Source organism: Acipenser ruthenus, chromosome 5 (genome assembly GCF_902713425.1).
Source record: "Acipenser ruthenus chromosome 5, fAciRut3.2 maternal haplotype, whole genome shotgun sequence".
NCBI classification, from domain to species: Eukaryota; Metazoa; Chordata; class Actinopteri; order Acipenseriformes; family Acipenseridae; genus Acipenser; species Acipenser ruthenus.
Window position 1 is genome coordinate 78,485,672 of NC_081193.1, and position 22,293 is coordinate 78,507,964.

The following is a 22,293-nucleotide window of genomic DNA, read 5'->3' on the forward strand; positions in this document are numbered from 1 at the left end:
ATCTTGTGTGGGGGAGCAGCTGTGAGTATGAGACTGCTGTATGCATAAATGTGTGAAAATGCATGCAAGCTTACATACATAAAACATGCAAAAGAAAGAAAGGTACTTCAAGTGTGTGCCAATTAACTGATTTGTAAAGTCTATAGTTGTGTTCATTTGGACATGGTGCTATATGTATGCAGTCCTCCCTTCCTGATTGCTTTGGACGCAATAGAGCTTTGCTCTTGCACAACAGAAATAATAAAGAAAGGATTTGCTGAATTCAAGGACAATAAAAGCACTTGTGCTGAACTTGCTGACAGTAATGTATCTTTGAGAAATTAGTTGTGCCACATGAAAGCAAATGTGGATTTCAAGCAAAGATCTTTATGCATGTATTGTTCATCACCTAGGAATTATTAACGTGGATCTAAGAAATTGATCATTCTGGTACCCAGAAAAAAAAATAGATGAGAAAAAAAAACAAAAAACCTTAACTATCACATGATTGATCTGTCCAAAACCTGAATCATAAAAAGTAGTCTGTCTCATAAGCTAGCTTATGTCCCTGTTTAGTCCTGAGGTAGTGAGCTGTCCATCATGAAAACAGCCACAGAAATGACTCCTCACTGACTTGCTGTAATCCAAATGAACGTACTGTTTGGGTGCTTATAAAGTCTGTTGATGATTAAAGTTCTGGAATCAATCAGCTATTAGGAAACACATGAGCTTAGTTCGTTCGTAGATGTTCTTACAGCATGTTGTGTGCGCTAAGAAAATGCAGGTTTCTCCTGTTAATACTGTAGTATATTGACAATGGCGCACTTCATCATGACAGACAATGCCCATACAGTTAATACAATAAGGCATTACACAGTATAGACTGCAGAGCCCGTGGTGTTGGTCCTAGATTTCCATTATTTGGTGCTAGGTTAGCTACATTTGCAATACATCTGTCAACTCTCATAGTTCTCACATATACCGCAGCTAGAACCTCTGCCAGTCATCCTGAATGTCCCGGCTTGCATCAGCAACAATACAATTGCAATTCTATTTAAGAAGAAACTGTTAAACATTGTCCACTTGGGAGATGTTACGGCGGGTAACATCCATTAACCCAACACAATGACTCTGTAGGAAAGCTGTGAAATCTGGTCAGGTTCCCCCTGTGAGTCAGCCACATGACAAAACACAGCAAATTTGGAAATGTAGTTGTTTTATTTATTTCTTTGCTTCCAGTCACTCTGGAACTGAACAGTCAGTAATGGACAAGGTATCACCTGTCTGGTCTGAGGGGGCATAACCTGCATACCTGACCAGAGAAAAAAACAAATAGTGTATAAATGCCATTAGCCGCTAATGTCTCCTTTAGTCCACTTGAATGGAGTCCAGTGTACAATAACTCTTTTTTTGAAACTTTTCCATAGGCATCAACAAATACAAATTGTTTCATTTTAATGCCGATTCTGGGGTTGTTTTTTTAAATCAGACATAGTCTGCCTTACCGAGAAAAGGGCATGAGTAAGACTGAGTTTGGGGGTCTAAAAAGCAGGATAGAAGAACTGAAGACTGTTCAAGACAGAAAGACACAAAAACAACCACAAAACAAACACACAATCTTACCTTTCTATCATGTACTGCATTCATCTGTACATTAGGGACTGTTCGTTTTACCTCACCCCACCCGTTGCTGGTTGGTCCCTTCCATACACCACCTTTAGTCTAGAGTACAACTGTATATTTCTGCAGTTAGATCCACACACGGCAATGTATTCTCCAGAGATAGGGCTGAGTTGTATTCCTTAAACAGCAGGACATTTGAAATCCAGCAGACTTACAAATCTAAGGACTTTTTTTTTTTCTATCCCTCTCTGGAAATCATATTACCGATGCCCACACCTGTCTTGTATTGTGTGACACCATATGGTTATCTGCCTATATGTCAGCGCTGTCTAAATTATTCAGGAGATTAATGCAACACTATCCCAGTCATACACAAATGAAGCCACCCATGTGAGTTTGAGTTAGGCTGCAAAAACATCTTCCACATTTATCTGCTGAATCTGAAGACACTGGCAGGTGGACTGAGGGAAGGCACAGTTTCTTTAGACACATTTTATAAAACATGACATTTTTTTCTTTTATTTTTCTGCACATAAGCTGTGTATACTAGTATCACACGCATGCCTCGTATACAGTAAACAATACAAACAACATACATTTTTTATTACACTTTACTTATCAGACAACAAATAGAAATGCATATAAATAAAAAAAAAGATTGCGAGAGAAGAAATACTAACAATAGGTAGAAAGTCTCAATTAATGGGAGTTAGAATGCAATTAACAGGACTTAATATTTAGCCACTATTCAATAGTTGAAAACTGTATCCATTTTAACTTCTGACGCACCAGCCCTGAAAAGAGTTTGCTATCTACCTAATAAAACCTCTGACAGCTACATCTCTAAACCATCTTCCAGACAGGTTGTGACCTTCCCTCCAAATATGGTCTCACATGCAGGAGGCCCTGTTTCGCTGGCAGCACAGAGACTATTAAAACTAAAACGACCAGACTGAACAGGCTGCAAGGCAGAAAGTCAGGGAGCAAATTAGTCTTTATTCACAAGCAGAGGCAAACAGATCCTGGGGGGGGGGGGCGTTATGAGTAGAGCGACTGCTCCATTCCAAAGGGAAAAGTTGAATGCCAGGTAAATAACAGCTTTGATTAAAATGACTGCTTTATTATATATACTGGCCATGCTGCTAATTACTCCATTCTCCCCTTTAAGAATGATTTTCATTGGTAACTCAATGGACAGGTTTCCACGCAGTTTAAAAACTCCAAATTCTCTCACCGCGATCTGTCAATAAAACTTGGACGCCTGAGCGGCGTTTTCAACCTCAACCTCTGTGTCTCACACAGTAACAGAACACGCCTGGTACACCTCCTGTATTTTAATATTAAATTAGGTTATTGCATTTGGATGGAGAATTTCTCTGGCTAAAAGAAAACTACATGGAAACCCACACTACCTGAAGGGTACTACCAAAATAGCATGAGAAAAGATGAGACTTATTTTTCTTTTTCCATGGAAAACCAGCCCATGATTCTATACTAAGGGGTAGATGGTAGTATAGCATATGGCACCATATTCACTATTTGGTTTCACAATGAGGTGAACCAATACACATATCAGTGTTGTTATTGCTGGCAAATGAAATAACAGTATGCCATTGGAAGTTTTCAAACTGTTCAGTAAGGGTGGTTTTGGTTTGGTTTTATACAAGCACATTGGACACAGACAAACTTGGGATTGGGAGTCAGGGCAGCAATTATGAGAATAGGGCAAGGAAACATTGGGGGTAGTTGGGGTATGGAGTTGGGCATTCGTTCAGACTGGCAAAGGCAGAACAAAGAAGGGGCTATTAAACAACCATTGGTCAAAAGCAACATAGCAGAGCAGTGACCTGTCTTACATGACACTCCAAGGCCATTCATTCCAGTGAAGCTGTCATTCCGCTGACTGCAAATCAATTACATTGGGGGCTATAAAATTAATGTTTTATTATGGGCTCTGAAATTGTGTGAACGCCATCAATCTCACTTTCTGAAAATCAATGAACATGATCTTTCTAATGAAAATGAAACTCCTTTTAATTACTGCCATATATTTGTAAAAGCACTAGCCAAGTCCAACGGCATAAAAATCCAGTGGTCAATAAAAAAAAGGTAAAACTGATGACCGTCTAAACAATTTGAAAAGCAGCTAGACTTCTTGATTGAAAACACTATCTTAAAAAAAACTGCCAGATTCACAATCACACATATTAAAACTTTAGCGGCAAATGTCCATCTCCCTGACGCAGCTACTTTTTTGAGCATTTTACAGCACCAGGATATTAATCTGAATTGCATCAACAACTTATGTTTACTCAAAAAAAATCAAGCTGTGGCATATTCTTGCGGTACATAGGTTGATCAAATCAATCCCTTATATTTCTTATGAGTTGTATGTAATGGTATGTTTCATGCAAACAGGATCTACATGCAATTTTATAAATGTAAATAATGTACATTTATTAGTAGAATGGTAGTTCCATACAGTCTGATTATTCTGACTTGAGGAATGCTGACCCCCAGCACAATCCATCAAAACAGCAGACTACCAACTTTATATATTTTTCTTGTACTCTGCTTTTGGAAGAACTGCTCTGGTTGCTCTCAGCCAATTTTAATATTGCGTAGATGGTTAAAATGACCCCAGATTCCTTAGCGCTGCCTAAATCTGACAGTGGTGATATTTAAAAGGTTTGTGCTGTACAAGACCTTGCACCCTGACCATTCTCAAACACAGCCAAACATGTACCAATTATGGCACCAGATAACTTGAGTTTCAGACATAAAAAACCAAAATTAAATATTGATCGTGAACTGGTAAAAAGGCATACTTCTAGACTAGACTGACCAGAAAAGACCTAAACTGCTATTCTCAGCCAAGCTATACATTGTAACGAGCTGAGTCATTTCATGCATTAATCACACAAAGTAGGTTAATTGAGTCTGGTTCATTCATCAGGATGCAATGATACACAGGTGTGACATAGTAGAACCTGTTACCCAATATTCCAATCAGAAGAACGCTACCAGCCAAACATGCCTTGGTGGGTGTTTGTGCTGTTCCACAGTATAGCAACGGTTTGGAATCGAATTGCTTTGATTTCATCAAGAAAGCTCTCTTTATCATATTGGAGTTGGATCACACCTATCAGCATTTTGTTTAGTTTGTTGGCTAAGCAGTGGTTTACAAACAGAAGGACAATCAAGTTACAGAAATGACTCTGAATTGCTTCACTAAACAGGATTTCCTTTGGACTCATCAAGAGATCATCCTAAGCTAGGAACTGTGAGTGAACATGGGGGTTTCTACTAATTAAAGACGTTGATGAACTGTGCTTGTTGGATGTTGGTAATAATAGTGTGGCTATATCAATTGAATTGGTCAATTAAAGCAGGCTTTGCTTTACCATTACATAATATTTGTGTTGTATATATTATATTCTGGCTGTACCTTGTGCTGATGATTATGAATAACTACTTAAACTCACAATTTCTGGTTTCACAATAAATAAAAATTATCAGTACAATTTTGGGCAGTTACAATATAATAAAGTTAACTGGGAATGTCTGGCTGGTTTTGTGTATGAAGCTTCCAAATGTGTGCTTTTTGGCATATAATGTATCTGTCTTGCAACTCTTTGTGTGGTCTTCAAAATAATTACTCTACATCACTTATTTACTAAGTGAACTGGGTCACAGAAAACTAAAAGTAAAAAAAAACATGCATTGTGTAAGAGAAACAATTTCAATTTGGTTTCTGTAACAGGGGAAATCTGTGCTGACTATCTGGCGCATGCGTGGTACTGCAGGAAGCGGGCAGCAGCCTCATAGATCTGCCTGTCAGTCACGGCAGTGACACGGAGAGGTGGGTAAGAGGGTGTGTTGGCTTTCCCTCTCTCTGAGTGTCTGAGAGGCGGGCCTTGGGGGAATTGCTCGGCCCATAAGAACTGCGCTGGGTTATGCATTCGGGTGGCCGTGACTGGAAACACACAGAGACGCTGGCTGAGAAGGACAGTGGTTGGCGCGAGCCACCAAAACAGGCAAGCACAGCTGATGAAGACAGACAGCAATAAATAATTTATTAAAATCTATTGTTACGTACCCAAGGGGGCATGTACAGTGATAGGGGAACCTTGGCCACCCCAGTGTATAGTGCATAACAGCGTAGGACGGAGATCCCGAGCTGACCGGCTTAGCGGCAGTGGGGGCACAGCGTAAGCAGCACCTTTATTTTGTAGTTTTATTACTGTGTTTTATTTTCCCTTTTAATTTTGCCTTTTGTTTTCATTATTATTTTGAGCACCTGTGAGTGCGCCAGCTTTTAACTGTTTACCAGTGTTGGTATTTCTGTGGTCCTGTGTACCGTTGTCGGTACTCTGGCCACGGACAACAGTGCCCACTGCGGGCAATAAGACAAGCATCTAAAATAATAAAACTGGGCACCAGGGCGATGTTTGCAAATAAAACTTCTGTCTCCCGTGTGTGTCGGTGAATTGCCCACCACCCTTCCACAGTTTCCAAAAATTGATTACTCTCTTAAATTAAAATAGGTGGATTCCATGACAATTCAACAAATCTGACCCACCTGACTGATTTACACCAAACTTATTTCAGCGCTAGAAACATGTTTATTAGAGCCGAACAATGGGGGGTATCAACACAAATGTTTAGGCATCGATAACACATAGTTCTATGGAACCAAGTGCGTTAACCCTTTGCGGTCCATTGTCGGACTGGGTCCGACATTGCAATTATTCCTCACAGGTCCTTTGTCGGACTGGGTCCGACATCATTATAGCAATGCAAAAAACGGGTTTCTAGTCGTTTTTTCTCCGGAAAAAGCAGAGAAAACCTTTCAATTGCCGAGTGGGAGCGACAGGAGCCGAGACAAGTCGAAAAAAAAAAAAAAAAAGGCGTATCTCATGATTAGTCATACATGGTATCTGGTATCAGATAACGGGGCGGCCGTAAGTAAACAAGCTGGCTGACTGAATCAGCGCACAGAGAACACGGACATTTGCAGAGCTTTTTTGAGATGTTATAGTAATAAAATAATGACTTGGATCGCATTATTGAGGAGTTTGGTTATAAAACGAGTGATCAGGAGATGATTGATCGGTATGTACGACTATTATTTTTATTATTATTTATTTATTACATAGGTGAAAGCTATAGCGAACGAAAGGGTGGGGCGGGGCTGGAGATGCCTAGTGAGTGCTTTGTTGATATGCAGGGCAATTTAAACCCGTTTGACTGTGGATAAAAATACTTTTAAACAGCGCGTCTAAAATTAACTGCGCGTGTGAAAATTAATTAGACCTGACATGCCTGATGTGCGATTAATAAATGGACCGCAAAGGGTTAAAACTTTAAATAAATAAATAAATAAAATTGGTGATGCAAAACAATACCTGAAAGCAGACCCTGTATTTGAACACAATGAATGGGCATACAGTCAAGGGTATCCCCTCTTCTCTTCAAGAAGCACACCCCTGCAGTGCCACAATGCAAACACCCTGCAGTGTTCACATGAAACTCATTACTTTTCTATAGCTGGTGATGTTGTTTTTATATATTTATTAATATACCGGAAAAAAACACTTGTGAAATTAATTTCTTGACTTTTACTTGGGAGTCATTTATCCTTTGAGCATCAGTGCGTAACCAGTTCATGCTCCCTCCTCCAACAATGCTGGAGCTCTCATCTGAAATGTGTGGTGTATTATGGGACCAGAAAAGATCAAGCAGCATTGCAGCAGGTTATTATAAGAGGAATTCTGAGTGGTGGCAGGAACGATAAAGTTTTACAAAAAAATAAAACCAAAATAATTCTTGAGAATGCTATTGAGAACATGTATTTCCCGGCAGTTCATTTGCACTTGTTTTCTTATCTTCATTTACACCCTAATGTACTTCAGCCTGACTGCAGTTGGGGACTGTGCTGCTAACTGTGCTTTTTCCGCACTATGAATACCCTCCAGTGTACTTATTGTGACAAGGCTGAGACCGCTTCACCCAGGGATCACATACAGTAAATTACCTCAGGATTTAAGACACCGCTACTAAGCCCCATACACAGGCCATGTCAATGTCTACTGTTGCAAACAACAAGGAATGTCACAGTACTTAAAGAATAATACCGGCAGCAAAAAAGACCTAAAGCTAAAAGTTCTCGCAGGAAATAACACATCCTGCACATTCCCGTCTTGATTGCATATCAAGGAACCAGTTCTATCACCTTTGCTTGGCTATTAGTTAGCAGCATCAAGCCCTATGCAGGCTGGTTTAATTGGCTCTGCACCAGGTTGTCAAGAATGCTGTGTCTCCGTGCTTGGATCTGCTGTGATGTGGATGATGCTGCTCGGAGATGATACAAATAATGCTTTGGGACACATCCACCACAGAATATTGGAAAGTCTTTTGCAAAGTTATACAAACAGGTTCATACAGTATGACATGTAGTTTGTTGAAAAATGCATGGGATCCCACCTGAAATGAGCTGTGCCGCTTAATGGGCTTGTACTGATAGTTACTGCAAAGTAAGACCCTGCTATTACATTAATTGCAATTTCACATCACTTTCAACCCCTCCAAATACAGAATGCTTCTAAACTGTACAGTATAGGAATTACAAGAAACCGTAAATGATTATGATTATATCAGTACCATCCAAATGCTATTCATTATTTTTGATAATACTGTAAACTACAATAATTAAAGTGGATTACAAATAAGCCATCAGGCTTTTGCACAGCCCTAGGGGAGATACAATCCTGGTTCCCCTCGATCGGGCCATAATACAGCTTACATTTACAGCGAACATGTTTTCATGTGTAGATGTACTGTATGTCTGTACCATTTCAATTGCTGCAAAGGGCAAGAGGACATATGCAGCACCTGTGGAATTGAATGGGTTTCCTAGCAACCCTCTGTTATCAAAGTTAGTATTGACTGGGAATGAGCATGCTCTGCATTCTTATTGATCCAAGAGGATGATCACTGGACAGTCAGCCGGGTAGAAATATAATGCAGACACTTCACTTCTACTGTTCACAGATAGATAGAAACTTGTTAAAGAAAATAAATAAATAAATAAAATAATTATCAAAAAATAAAGGGTCATTTTAAATTTCATACTGCTTACAATATGTACTTACTGTGCTTTACCATGGCTTGTATTACCATAACTCTGGGCCATATTTTCAGCATTTACTCCAGTCTTCATTGTCTTGTGTTTTGAAAGGAGAAAAAATACTAATTTGCTTTAGTATCAATGCATAATTAATGTAGTTAGAAATCTTGTGGTCGAGTGGATGACGTCCCCAGACCAAGAAGTTGACACACACACACACACACACACACACAGGTACTGCGGGTTGATGCAGTGCTACGCGTATTTATTGAAAAATAAATCAAAAGGACAAACAAAAACACAGCTCACAGAGCCAAAAATAAGCAAACCGTCTGAACAAAACAAGTCTCGCACACACTGACACCAACACCAACAAGTACCATGCTGGTCCTTCCAGCACAAGTAGCAATTGCTATTTTCTTTTTATTAATCTTTACCTCCTTTGCTCTCTCTCATTCTCCACTCTGAACACCCACCCCATTCAGCCAAAGCTGCAGGTTTTTATACATGTGACCATCTCCAAATTAATCAATCTGGAGATGGCCACATTCTGCACGTGCCTTTTACTATGCGTGGTCAACAGCCAATTTGTCAATAATTCATTAGCTGCCCAACATGCATTCCCACAAGATGCAGTCTGGCAGGGACAAACTGCTAACATCACCCCCTGCCAAACCACATTAAACTAGAACAAAAACCACCCTGTTTTTAAACCCCAAACAATACATATCTAGCATGGCTCTGCCCTGCTCCATATTTACACGAAGGGCTCTTAAGCATTCTTAAGTTGTACATTATTGTTGAATTGTCATTTTTCAAAAATATGAGTCAAAGACTCCAGTAAATGCTTTGAAAATATGGCCCTCTAGAGAATGCTCTACCATACTACTTGCCTATCCTTTGTCATGCTTTCTATAAAGTAATTTGTGCCCAAAGGCCTCTGTGGAAGGGCAGAAGAGCCCTGCTGATAAATGTATTATTGTGGGTGTATTTCAATGTATTGTGTGGGATTATTTTCAGGTGGATTTGTTATAGTGAATGTAGTTTGGTAGAGGTGATGTTTGGAGCTCTTGTGAGAATGCGTGGTCGGCAGCTGATGATTATTGACAGATTGGCTGTCAACCACGCAGGTTAAAACTCTCGTGCAGAACGTGGCCATCTCCGGATTGATTAATTTATTGTTAATTCAGAGATGGCCACGTGTATATAAACTGGGCTTTACTTTGTGTCTAGAGTTGGGTTGTTCAGAGGAGGAAAGTTACAAGTAAGAACTAAAAATACAATATATGAGAAACAACTGCTACTGTGCTAATCGCTGTGTCTGTACTAGTGTTTGTTTATTTTGGCCCTTGTGCCGTTTGTTTTGTTTTGTGTTTAAAAGTTTTTTTGTTTTAAATATTTATTTTTTAAATGTTATCTACTGCACCTAATGCATTCCCAAACACAGAAAGACTGGTGCATATTAATAAAACCAGGAGACCTCATTGGTTTAAGAATTCATTTTTTAAAACTATACATATGTAAAGGTTTTTATGATTATTAACATGGAATAACCACTTCCAATTTGTGAAATGCTTTGCTCTCTTGGTTCATGATCACAGAACCCCTTAATGAAATGTATCTGCTTGTAATTCACTGCAGCCCATTTATTATACTTTATTGCATTATGTATTCTAAAATCTATGAAGTGTTAATATTCAGAATTGACACCTTGATTGGATGGCAATGGAGTTGTTGGATTTGTTAGCCACTGAATGCCACCTGTCTGTATATTTCTATTTGTATGTACGAGGGGTATTGTAGTGCAGAGATTTGCTGGGCTGGCCTTTGTCCTCTAGAGGCCGGTAGCCTGCAGACATCCGCTGTCGAGTTCCTGGGTGTAAAAAGATGCTGATTGGCTCGTGGGATCAGAGGACGCCCACTGAGCTTCAGGACACTGAGCTCTGTGAGGAATCGTCGTGGTGAAGGAGAAAAATTATACCAATTGGGCATTCCAAATTGGGAGAAAATCAGGGGTAAAATAATTGGAGATTCTAAATTAATAAATAAATAAACAGTTACAATCACTCTGGTCAACTGCTCTGCTTTCTCAGCAAATAAGTGTCCAGTAACTGGTAAATTGTTTGAAACCCAATTTGAAAGAGTTCTTTCCAATTACTCACACGGACAGTTACCTTCAAGTTTTGGAAAGCAATTCAATTGTTTTTTCTAAACTCGGTTAAAAAAAAAAAAAAGCAGCAAAGCATTTTCATATTCTTCAGTTCATTCATCTCTTCTCTTTTATGTTTTTCTAAAATCCAATTCTACACCTGTGAGTAGAAATTTGAACTGTTCTTAGAAACAGACCTTGTACCAAACTCTACCTATGCGATACCTCTTCATTGTGCAACAAGTTGTAGGGTCTTTGCTAATTAATACAATCATTTTCAGTTTATTCTATGCTTTCAACCAACAATTGACCAAAGACGTCCGGGGCAGAGATATCCAAGCTAAGGCAAATTTATAGCATATGAAAACGGGTGTCAATCATATCTGATGCTTTACTTTAGACTTTGGATCCCAGTTTCTCCGCCCCACTCAAATCATGACGTGCTGTCAGCTCAGCTGATCAGGAACAACTCATAAAGTGAAAGTGGTGAAACCTGCTGTATATATAACAAGTGTAATGGTGTACCAATGAAGAACCCCAGCCAAATACAAATGTATCACCCCTAACCCTTCTACCAGCTCTAGTGACATACACACACATACTGTATTAAATCTCTAAATTGTTACCTAACGCTGTCTCTTGTGCCATGCACCGTGTCTCTCTGCTCTTCTGACACGGAATCTAGTTATCTGCACTGCTGCCTCTACCTTGAGAGCAATAACAAAAACAAAAAGACCATTTAGAGATGACTTTGTTTTTATGATTACTGCTTTATACAGAACCTACCTTAAAACAGCATTGTCAATGTCAAGGAATTCCTGATAAGAGCAGACACTCCAATCTGCATGTTTAAAAATCCTTTAATAGTCATATAATCTTTATACAATACAAATATTTACTTGCTTTTATTTTGGGTGCAGGTCAAATAGCAGCACCAGTTGGTTTGTTTGTGTGCTGTATTTTTTTGTTTCTAATTTAGTGCATTACAAGGCAAGGGCTTTGGAAAATGTAAGACAGTGTAGTGTAGTGTAGTGTAGTGTAGTATTCATAGTGCGGTAAACACAAGAAACATACCCAAACAGATAATTCATAAGGAACTACATGAATGTGCAGACAAGATCTTGGGACTTCTTGAGCTTGACACAATAAATAGAAGTGAACCACTGGGGCTTTATAAACAGTGCCTAGATCTGCCAATGAGGAGGCAGGGGGCAATAGACCCTGGATGAATAACTGTTTAACAGGCCCTTCAAGGGGCTTGAGCACACAACTGCACTTAAAGCCAAATAAGTGATGAGTGGCAACAAGTGCATTTTTGCCAGAGAGGTGGGAGGGAGGGGGTCAACAACTAAACACTGCACACATTTCAGTCTTGTCACTAGGTGCCATCTATCTGCACCTGCCTTGCCAGGCTGATCTTTGAGATTCGGGTTGCCAAGGAAACAGTCCTAAGCACTCAGAATTATAACATGCACACACACACACACACACACACTCCATGAATCTTTTCTCCATCTAATAGCCATGATAGAATAAAGAATGACTCATCCAGTCGCATGGAATTTGAAAGCAGGTAGCATCAGCTTAATTAGCACTATAACCAGGAGAGAAGCACAGATGAAAGCTACATATTACTGTTTAATTAACCAGGACAATTTCCTGATATTTCTCAAATATCCGTCTGGAACGATAGTCTGGCCATGTTTGAAGTCCTCTTTAGATAGATGTGGCAATGTGCCCCGCCCCTGTGTGCTTATTATGTGTTGTATGTTGCGTGCGTGTGTTAAATGTTGGTGTATAGATTGGTACACGGGATATAAACGGGTCTGTGTTTAACGTGTGATTTAAAAAGGTAGATTTGTATTTAGGCACGAGGAGGGCACAAATCACTTCACGTGCTGGTTAAATGTAATATGTGAGCACGGGGTTGCACAGAATTAATTCACGTGCTGGGATTCAAGTGAATAATTAATTAGTAATTGAATCCCAGCACAACAGTATATATAGATGCACATTTTCATTCAGTCGGTGTTGGGTGTTTGAGAGTGGAGAACGGGTGAGAGAGAAGGAGAACGTAAAGGAAAATAATAATCTATAAGTGTTTGTACTCACCATGTTTGTTTGTCTCTCCGTGCACCGTTTGTTAAGTGTTTAGTACGTTTTGTTTGTCTATTTATTTTGGCGCAAGTGCCGTGTCCTGTGTTTTTGTTGTTTCAAACCTTTTATTTTCTGTTCTGTTATTAAATGCTGAGCGAAAGCATTCGCTCAGCTTCACCAAACCCCAAATCTCTGTCTGTTTATTTCCTGCATCTGGTCTGACGCCACCCACTCCGGCCATCTTTGTGACAATAGACCATTTTATTTTTTGTGCAGTTCAGGGTTATGTATGCCTTGTAAACACTATGCAAAATATCTGTTAAACATCTAAAGAGGATATATTTACAGTTTGGCAATAAGGCTATACCCAGAGGAGATTCATCCAGTAATCCTTCAGCTAGAGAGTGCCAGTACAGTGCAGAGAACTGCAGTGTTGAAACAGATAAAATCAATATACTGTAGAATCTCCTTACTATGTCCAAGTCACTTGAAATATACTGTAGCTCAGCACAGATACATTTGTGCAGTGGAGTTCGTAGTCAATAAACTGAATACAGAAAATACAGGTGATCGTAGAGACAGCTAGCTAAAACTATGTATGTTAACAACTAACATATCATCCGCTAAGCATATGAAAAATAAATTACAGGTATCAGTACAAAGAAAAAGTAGATCACTGCGCGTTACAGTCCACACAGAATATCAGATTTTACAGCCTTCTTGTTTCCAACTTTATTTTCACTTTCTTGATGGTGCAGTAAGTTGCCCCTCTCCATTTGCTTCCTGTGTTTTGTGTAATAGGACCGCAGATGAACCCACATAGATTCCTATGTCCAGTATACAATCCACTACCTGCAAGTATGTCACAGGAAATTAAAGAGGTTGAAGCTATTTAAATAAACTAATAATAATAATAACAAGAACAATAATAACACATTGTCTAAAGTGATATCCCAGTTCATAAGAATAAGAAAACAATGTTGGAGTCCTAGATTTTAATCCTGAAACATGCATTTTTGGTTCATATACTACAAAATTATGTTGGAGAACGAAAACTTGACAGGTCACAATTCTGGTTTTCAATTGGCTGCATTCACATCAGAATACTAAGATGGGTCCCTCCAGGCATAAAAGATAGGAATGCAATTAAAATAAACAGCAAGAAAATACAAGCAAGATGAAACAGCAAAAATACTAATATCTGTACTTGAAATCCAGTAACTTTAATGCAAAGAATAAAATAAAGGACAGGAGAAAAACAATAAGGGAGCTATGAGAATACAGTTATTGAAGCCATGATTATTTAACGTTTAAAATCTGTTATTCTTGAACACATATACTTTCACAATCAAGTGCACCGTCATGCAAGTGTTCACATAGTCCTAGACAGAGGAGATGTTTTCTGCTTTACTATATTATTAAACAGGCACCACTGATGGGAATCCAATTAGCCCCCACTGTGAGCTGAGCCTGTAGAATATTTTTCAGCAGCAGGGAAGGAAGTTCTTCTATGTGAATAAGATCATGATGCTCAGTAATGAGGGTAGTAAACAATTCTCCCCTTAGTTAACCCTTGCAAAACTTCATAATGAACAATACGTTGATATACCCAGGTTTAGAGTTTATGCCACATGCTCTCTATTGTACATCCTTTTAAAAATAAAGTAGAACAGGGTGTTTTCTGAACAAAAGCAAAACATGCCTGGGGACATAGTGTAATGGTATTTATCATATGGAAGCCAAAAAGTCACTTGACCACATGACCAAAACATGGTACAGCTAAAAAGGGTGGGTAAATCGCCTTCTCACACTAAAAAGAAGTAGAGACTTCACACTATTAGTACCAGTATCAAAATGATTTGACATATATACTGCACTATGTACACCATAGCAAGTGGCTTGTTATGAAAAGTGTCCCAGTCTTTACATAGTGCTGTGTACAATGTGTTTCCTGCCAGCCAGACTTAAAGTGAATTACTAGTAAATTAAATAGATAAAGACAAAATCCAAAACTGCCTGACACAAGGAATAAGGGTGAAGCTGAAATTTAAGAACAGCCAGACAGCTTGTACCTTCCAACCACCTTAACTAATCTAGCTACAAATGAGGGGTTGTGTAAAGTGCAGCAGCATAATCACTGTGCCTTTAGGCTTTCGCACTATCAGTTTGTTCCATAGAGCTTTTTATTACACAAAAATGCTATGAGGCATAGCATTAAACCAGCACGATTAATAACACTGGTACAATACACTGACACAGCTAGGAAAAACTGGCTAATAACCCTGCAACAGTAATTACCCATGTCTGGATTACCAAACGGTGAAGTGTAATTGAGAGTCAAAGCGTTCAGTAAAACACTAGCAGTAACATTACCAAAACGGATAGCTGTTTATTTAATACACATATAAATTACTACAGACAGGCAAACCATTCCCTGTATTGCACTGTAGTTTCATCCATTTAAAGGCTCAGCAGAGGCAGGAATGCTGTTGAAAATATCTTATTCTGCATTGAGCTTCCTTTACTTGATTTACAATTCTGATATCTTTAGCTGAAGAATGTTGTTGCCAAGTTTCATCACAACTAGCTATGCGGTTCTCTAGATGTGTAGAAATGTAAAGCCCATGATATAATGCATATGGCAGACAGACAGTCACCTTCTCCAGATTTTGTTAGTCTCAATAACTATAAGAATGCCCTAACCAAGTTAAATTACAACTATATGGTTCTTCAGAAATAAATATAGAAACAAACAGGTGCCTCCACATTACTAATCTTGTTTCTAAGGATAAAAAATATCAGGCCAGGACAAGCTAATTGAGATCACATTTTCAGTGTCTTGGAAGGCATTTTAATCAGAAGATGCAAAACAATGTCCAGCCATTCAATTGTAAAAAAAAAAAACAAAAAAAAAAAAAACACATGATGAATTTACGACTGAGAAGAGAACATTCCTCCTTCAATGTTTTGTCTTACAGGGACCCTAATGGTCTAGCTGTAACAATGTGAATTGGTAATGAGTAGTGAGTGCATGAAATTGTTTATCAAGTACCTCATACTCTTACAGTAAGAGTCTCACCTCAATTTACTCTGTGTTTTAGCAAGTTTCAGGGAGCACAGAAAGAAAAAAAAACATTTGACCAGAGGAGGATTGTATGTAGGTTGGTAGTACTTTCATTTTTCATATCAGCAATGACAGTTATTGTTAAAATGAAAACTAACTATTGCTATGTTACATATAATATGATACCTTTTGAGTGGGGAAGGAGGGAAGAGTTGTGAGGTGTGTGAGCCAAGCAAAGCCACTAAAGTAAATGTATTATTATGAATAATCCCAGGGGTACTAAATCCCAGGGGTACTCCCCTTTTAAAAGTGACATCAGATTCCCAGACATGGACATGCTTCTAAAATGTCTACGTATTCTTGCAAAACCAAACTCCATTGTGTATGCAGGTCAATTCCCTTTATGCTGGTTCTTTAATAGTCGATATAAATTGTTACAACTATAGGTCGATAAATCACATTGGTATTTAATGAGGTACAGTATTGGAAGTGCAAACCTATTATCAAACTTTACTATCCCAGCTGCAAAATCGTTCAGTTTAGACTAAATATCGCAAAGGAAAAGGGCACAAAAGGGGCTTGTGGGTCACAATAAAACTACCATCTTACCTTTTCTAATACAGATGAGCTCATGTACTCCACAGTTGCGTTCTCCACCTGTTGAGAAAATGTATTTTTAAATGACAATGGCATTGATGGCATGGAACAAAAAGACAAACGGATACACACACAAATACACACACGCACACACAAACATAATTAATAAATCAGGGCTTATTAGTATTCCCTGGCTGAATGACCACAAAGAACATAGGTGTAGGATGACCAAAACAGGTGGGCTGGCATGACAAGTACTTCATCTGTTTGTGCTAAATCTTTTATTCCATGAGATCTTCCTAAATAAATGATTCAAAGACCAAGGCTGCATCTTTATTAGCAATATACTTTACTGTACTAGTGTGTAAGTATTGTAAGAATAAGAGAGCCCAGGATCTCATTTCAATTGAGGTAAAACTCTTACAGCTATCAAAGGTCAATCCCAAGGATGGGTAATGGCATCCACAGACCTCGAGGCAACGGGGGTGAGGAGAATGACCTTTTGAGTAAAGTTAATGTTTGGGTGTACATGTTTCTTTCAATCCCCAACATTCAATAATGATATCCATTATCACCCTGTCCCTCTCAGACAGTCAAAATGCTCTTTTCAGAACCCTTGCAAGACATTCTATTTTTTCATAACTGTCATTTCATGCAACAACAATTTATTGACATTATAGACTCGCTATTTTTCACAGAAGAGGTGACATTAACTAATAAGTGTGCCATGTTCTCCTAGATGACTCAGTTTATTATTTGTGGTTTCTTTGATCACTCAAAATACAAGTTGAACTGCTCACATTATAAGATAGTGCTGGGACAAATATCCCAATGAATATTTTTTGACATGTATTCGGATACAAAAATCAAATGTTCGTAGTCCCTACAAATCACAAATAGCTTGCACTTATTTACCACCTCATCAAAAGTTGTGTGACAGTTAAAAAAAAAAAAAGGCAAATGAAAAAGAGCTCCATGTGAGATTCAATATAGTTAAAAAAAAAAAAACCACAGGATCGAGACTATTTAAAAGTTTTAGCAAAAAGTAAACAAACCAGATTATGCGCGCGCACGCATAGTGATCTCTATGGAAAGCCATCTGGGACAAAAAAAGTGTTGCGCTGCTTTAGAGTGAGTCAGAATCTCACGGGACAGAAAAAAGGCAAGCATGTCATTCTGAAATGCCTCACTTAATACAGTGTCCAGCTTCCTGGAAATATTGTGTAGTGATTTTTATACAGATTGTATATTATATATTTATTGTTGAGACTTTGTTATGTGGAATGTAATAAACTAGAACCAAAACGGTGAGTTTTTTCCCCTTCACTTTACAACACCATTTCCACGTTTGTATTATTTGAAGTGTTTAATGTAAACTTTTAGTTTTCGTTTGTTTGTTCAGTTACAAAAAGGCACAAGTAAACCTCATGTTATTACTTTATGAAAACGTGTCGATGGCCACTGTTTACTGTGAAGAAACAATGTACTATTTATTTCAAAACAACAAAACAATGTTTAACTTGAACTGCAATTTGGAATCCTTTGTTTTGTAGTTAATTCACTGGGGTAAAGTAAGTCCTACACAACGTATTCTTTACTCCTGGGATATTTTTTTTTACTTTAGCATGTTACAAAGTATAACGTCTTGCTGTAGAATAAAAGGCACACACACAGGGGCCACGCTCCACGCCCCCTGGTGCAATGCTGTCTCTGCCTGCGTTCAGAGCAATATAATGGCTTTTATTACTTTTTGAAAACTAACGAATATCCTAACTAATATTTAAATTATGAACGAATATCCGAACATGAAAATACTGTGTTCGTCCCAGCACTATTATAAGGCTAAATGCCCGAAATGCAGAGCTCCTTGATAAACTAGGGGATGACAGTACTTCTGCATGACTGGTTGCTGAAATAATGGCAATCACTGTGTCTCCTGAGTCAGGTGGTTGCGTGACTGTGCAGCACACCGGAAATTGGGGGCTATTAATAACTAAAAGGAATTGCTTTAAAAAATGTATGACACAAAGTGCTTCGTTTTTTTTAATTTTTTTAAACTAGAAATTGGAGATAAGAATGTGAAATGGTACTAAATTTGAGGTAAAATATTTAATGTTTAAATATCAGTCAATCAAAGAAGTGATAATATAAGGTTGCTGCAGTAGAAAGTAATTTATAGAGGTGATGTTTGAGGGGATGTTTTTATGCCTCTGAAGGGCAATACAGAGGAAAGGTCAGCATCATTAATTCACCTGAACTGCACTCCAGTCTGAGCTCTCCAGCACCGAATACTATAATTAACACCAATCCAGCCTCCCGGGTATAAACACTCCGCATCAGTAGATGCAGTGGATAATTCTTGCATTCTCTTTGTGAGTGACAGTCCCAAAGAGTACTGCTCTAAACACTTCAATCCTCTCTCTTAATAATGCAGTCTTGAAAGTGAGGGGGATAATAACCAACACATGAGTGCCAATTTTTTATTTATTTATTTATTTATTTATTTATTTATTTATTTGGAATCGGCAATTGTTTTTACCCCATTTTCTCCCCAATTTCAAATGCCCCCAAAATTGTAATTTTCTATGTACATCATTATGAAGGCGTTGTGATGAAGTGGACACTTGTCTGTAGTGTTTTAGGTGGAGGATTTCACCAACCCTGTCTTTTGTGACAAATAAAGCACTCTGACAGCTCTTGAAATGAAAACAGGACAGTGCCTGTGTATTTATTTTCTTGGAGTACTAACTAAACGTTTGCACAGGTCTAACTATATCCGGATGACTAGGCTGTTTACCGGTAATCAAAAAATACTTTATTCATTTCTTGTTTCAACTCACAATATACTTGTTCTCTCTCTATCCAATCCCCAACTTCAAAAAACCCAACTAAGGTTAATTTTATAACCCATCGGATCAGTCACAGATGAACAGCATTTTTCCATTATCATTAATTAATGAATCAATACATTATTCAATTTAGGTCTTTACCAAGATGGCCTCTTGTTACCTTCGGTCACAGTGAGATGGAGTGTCCTATCCTAACCCCAGGGTCCTAAAGCCTCCAAATTTTTGTTAGGATAATACACTCCCTTCCAAATCAATCCAACAAGTAATTTACAAGTTATAAGAGTGACATGCTTTCATAAGAAACATCCATACAAGAAAACTTTAGTGTGTGGGCTGCTAGCTTGCGTACATAATAATAATAATGCAAATTGCAAGGTGATTTTAATTACAACACAAGGTGCTGTATGGTAATTGATCATTTAGCACATAAAATTTTACAAATTCCATCTTTCTCTTTTAGCATCTTGACCTCATTTATTAAGTAATATCTTTCTACTCAACTGTGAAATCTTTGTTTAAATGTATTTCACATTTTAAGGGAACATATTATTTAGAAGCTTTTGTTATATTAGAATGGTCATGTTTATGCATGTACATATGCATCTGTAAACCAGTAGACAAAAATAATCTGAGTCAAAGCACTGATAAGGAAATCAACAGGACATCTGGAAATACACTCCCTTTACATGCTGTAGATAGGAAAAGGTAACTGAGGTAGTAAAAGTAGGGAAGAGGACTCTGTCAGTGCAAATGACCAATTATTAGATATTGTTACTTTTTAATAAAAAAAAAAGTCTTCAGCAGTATGTTTAGGGCTTCTGATTTTCGGTTTTAACTGATAAAAACCAATAAAACACCCCTGATACAAACAAAATTAAATTGGTGGATAGCTAATAAATACAGAAAACCACCAGAAAAACAGTGGAAATGGTTAATCAATTCACATTGACTTCACCCCTTTCCCTTTTAAAAAATAAAACCTACTACAAATAAAAAAAATGCATTTCCCAGCGCAGTCGGGCAATGCCCTGCTTTCCTGCCTTGTATCTATCATTGATTTGTTCTGAATACTTTAAACCTGCCCCAACTACTGAGTGACAGCACATTCCTACATTTCTATTGGAGACTCCACTTGCGAGATTTAAAACAAGATTACAATTAGGAATGGAGGGTTCTTAGCAGAATTCGAAGCTGTATTAGTTAAAACACTGAGGATTTAAAACAGAATTGCAAATTGTGGCAAAATGTAAAAAAATGCCTACACACAAAAACCCCAGAAGAATGTGCCCGTGACCATAAGGATTTTGTTGTGGAACACAGCAAAGGAAAGAAGGTATAATTTAAGTGTACTGTTGAGTTACTACTATACATATTTTGACAGAAAAAAACCTCAAGCATTTTGGAAAGTAACCGAAAACACTAATTTTATACAGTATATCAAAAACAAAACCCCTGAAAAAAGACGATTTACAAAAAACTCAAACATAAGCACTGAAAAAATAAAATGAATAAACACCGAAAAACAGAAGCCCTATGAATGTTCAAGGACCTGCACAAGAACACAAAGTGACACAGTGGCTGGGCAGCTGCCAGGATGCCCCTAGTGACTGAAGCACTTTGTCCCAGATTGCAGTGAGATGTTTCGGAATGGCAACCCACACCAATAACACCAGGAAGAAGCAGAAAGGGCTTAGAAATAACTAGGTCAGTGTAATATTGTCACCAATGTAAATGTATTTTTCCAATGCTTACTAAAAAAATAAATAAAAACACTGATCTCTAATATAAGTTTAATTGAGACCCTAGACCAAACTATTTGGTAATTTGGCAGGACTAAGAATACAGTAGCATCTGGCATACTGTACCATGAGTTGTAACTATAGTAGTGCTATGAGTTCTTATACAAACTAGGACTAATTTGCTGCCTAAAGATATTAGCGATAGCTGTTCTATTTGTGTCAAAACTAAAAGCATCCTGGTGTCACTCAATCAATCAATCAATCAATCAATTACTTAATATCCAGATCAGTCAACTGAGAACACCACCACAGCAAACAATATAAAACACAATAAATAAGACGGCCACATAATCAATAATAAAACATGAAATATAAAACTCAACAACAACTTAGCAGGTACAGATGTCAGTCAGCAATGAGTCGACCGTAGGGTTAAAAGCAAACTCAGATATGAACCTTTCTAAGTGTAACTTTTGTTGAAACTCATTCCAGTTATTGGCTGCTGCAAACTGAAATGAGTGACGACCAAAAACTGTTGATACCCTGGGAACAAAATAAAATGACTGGATCTTAAGTTGTACCATATACCAGTGGGGATTGCGCTGTGGTTTTTTAAAATTATTATTATTTTATTGTAAAGCGTTTTGATGAGTACCATCATGAAGTTGTTTTATTGTTTTATATGTTTATAGGGAAGAAGAAGAAGAAGAACATAAATACAGTTTGTTGCTCTTTTACTTACTAAAAAACCCTGAAATCTTTCTTTTGCTGCAATTTTTGTTGACAGGTCAGGAGTTACAGCCCAGTGCAGGAATTGAAACTAACTAAAACGTGTACCCTTGTGCTGTGGACTGACACCACCAGAACTCATTGAAATAGCACTGGGAAACCCATGCTGAAATCAAACCAACAACTACTCAATGCTGGCTTGAAACTTAAAACACTGAAGGAATTCAGTAAACCCAGTTCAAACAACTTTATTGCTGCCGCAATTCTGAGAAATATTACCAGTAATCAATTTTAACCGGTTTCACAGTTTTTAAATGGGCTATTATTATTTGTTTGTT

At 37.9% G+C, this 22,293-nt stretch overlaps 1 protein-coding gene across 5 annotated transcripts in view; it reads right to left on the reverse strand.

The window, feature by feature from the left end:
- Positions 1-22,293, reverse strand: part of LOC117403418 (synaptotagmin-14) — an 89,661-nt gene that overhangs the window by 39,650 nt on the left and 27,718 nt on the right. For 4 of the 5 annotated variants that reach the window (XM_034005546.3, XM_034005545.3, XM_059024566.1 and 1 more), the window contains exon 2: positions 16,651-16,698. In XM_034005546.3, coding sequence (XP_033861437.2) covers positions 16,651-16,698 — 48 coding nt within the window. Of the gene's footprint in view, positions 1-11,506; positions 11,588-16,650; positions 16,699-22,293 lie in introns of all 5 variants that reach the window. The other variant, XM_059024565.1, reaches the window with a different exon arrangement.